The sequence below is a fragment of the Cariama cristata genome, unplaced genomic scaffold, assembly GCF_000690535.1.
Source record: "Cariama cristata isolate BGI_N322 unplaced genomic scaffold, ASM69053v1 scaffold39725, whole genome shotgun sequence".
Taxonomy (NCBI): Eukaryota; Metazoa; Chordata; class Aves; order Cariamiformes; family Cariamidae; genus Cariama; species Cariama cristata.
This window is the reverse complement of record NW_009617655.1, coordinates 1,734-2,926: the sequence shown is the minus strand read 5'-3', so window position 1 is coordinate 2,926 and position 1,193 is coordinate 1,734. Positions and strand designations below refer to the sequence as shown.

The 1,193-nt window shown below is 52.3% G+C and overlaps 1 protein-coding gene across 1 annotated transcript in view; it reads left to right on the top strand.

Moving 5' to 3' along the window:
* The first annotated feature begins 353 nt into the window (after positions 1-353).
* Positions 354-1,193, top strand: part of LOC104161987 (zinc finger protein CKR1-like) — a 1,909-nt gene continuing 1,069 nt past the window's right edge. Inside the window, exons 1-2 of the mRNA XM_009700602.1 lie at positions 354-441; positions 917-1,186. Coding sequence (XP_009698904.1) covers positions 354-441; positions 917-1,186 — 358 coding nt within the window. The remainder of the gene's footprint in view (positions 442-916; positions 1,187-1,193) is intronic.

Here is a 1,193-nt window from a genome sequence, read left to right as displayed (position 1 = left end):
CAGATGGTGACTGGGAGAGCTGGGAGGAAGGCAGAGATTGTTGTGGGATGTGGTCTGTCAGGAAGATGGGGGGGAAAAAACAGGGACATTCCTGTCCCCAAGCTGCTCCATGGAGGCTCAGGCTTAGTCCTGGACAGAGGGACCGTCCGTATGCTACAATCCAGGCGGAAAAAAACCCAACATTTCTCAAGGCACCCCAGAAAAAGCATCAAAACCCGAGTAAGAAGCACTACGTGGGGGGAATTCCTGCATTTCAAGGGATTTCTCTTCCCCACAGAGGATTTGGAGGAGTCCTAAGTGAGGAACAGAGGGAGAAACCCTCGTTTTCCCGGCTGACCGTGCCTCTCCCCACCATGGAGCCGTGGGTGATGCTGGACCCGCGGCAGAAGGCCCTGTACCGGGACGTGATGCAGGAGAGCTACGAAACGCTGATGTCCCTTGGTAAGCAAACACGAAAAATCCTCTTTCATTCTAGAACATCCCCCCCTCCCCTTTTTTTCCTTACTCTTTTTTTTTTTTTTTTTTTTTTTTTTTCCCTGTCTCTGACAGGGAAGCAAAGGTCTCGCAAGTGGGATGGGAAGAGGGGAGGAGGAATCCAGGCAGGTTTCAAGGGGGATTTCCCCAAACCCCAGCCCTCTCCTTAATTTTTTTTTCAGTGAGAGAATGTTATTGATCTCTCTGCATTTATTTTTCTTTTTTTTTTTTAATTGGAAATATGGGCAATGGGGTGTCCTTAGCATCACCACCTTCCCAGTTCAAACTGGGATCAGGTCTCCCATCTCATCTCTCCCTCTTTTTTAGACTAATTTTTTTTAGGGGAATCTTGTTCCTGCTCCATTGATTCAAATGCCAATCTGTGCTCCAGTCAAGGCCACGTTCTCCCCTTTTTTCCTCCTTTTCCCATTATCCCCAGCAGCACAGGGGTTGGTGAGTGAAAAAGCGGCAGAGGAAGGAGTGGCGGAGGAGAGCTACGAGCTCGAAGCGTGCTCATCCCGCAGCCCGGAGAGGGAGAAGACCCTCGGCTCAAACAGGCGGAAAATGAAGCGCCCGGATAAAGCCGTGCCGCACGGCACTGCCAAGATGCTCAAAGCCACGGCGGTCCCCAAACTGGACTGTGCCAAACCCCTACGTGGGGCGGCCAGCAAGGGACCGGCAAGGGAGCGGCCGTTCGGCTGCGCCGACTGCGGCAAGAG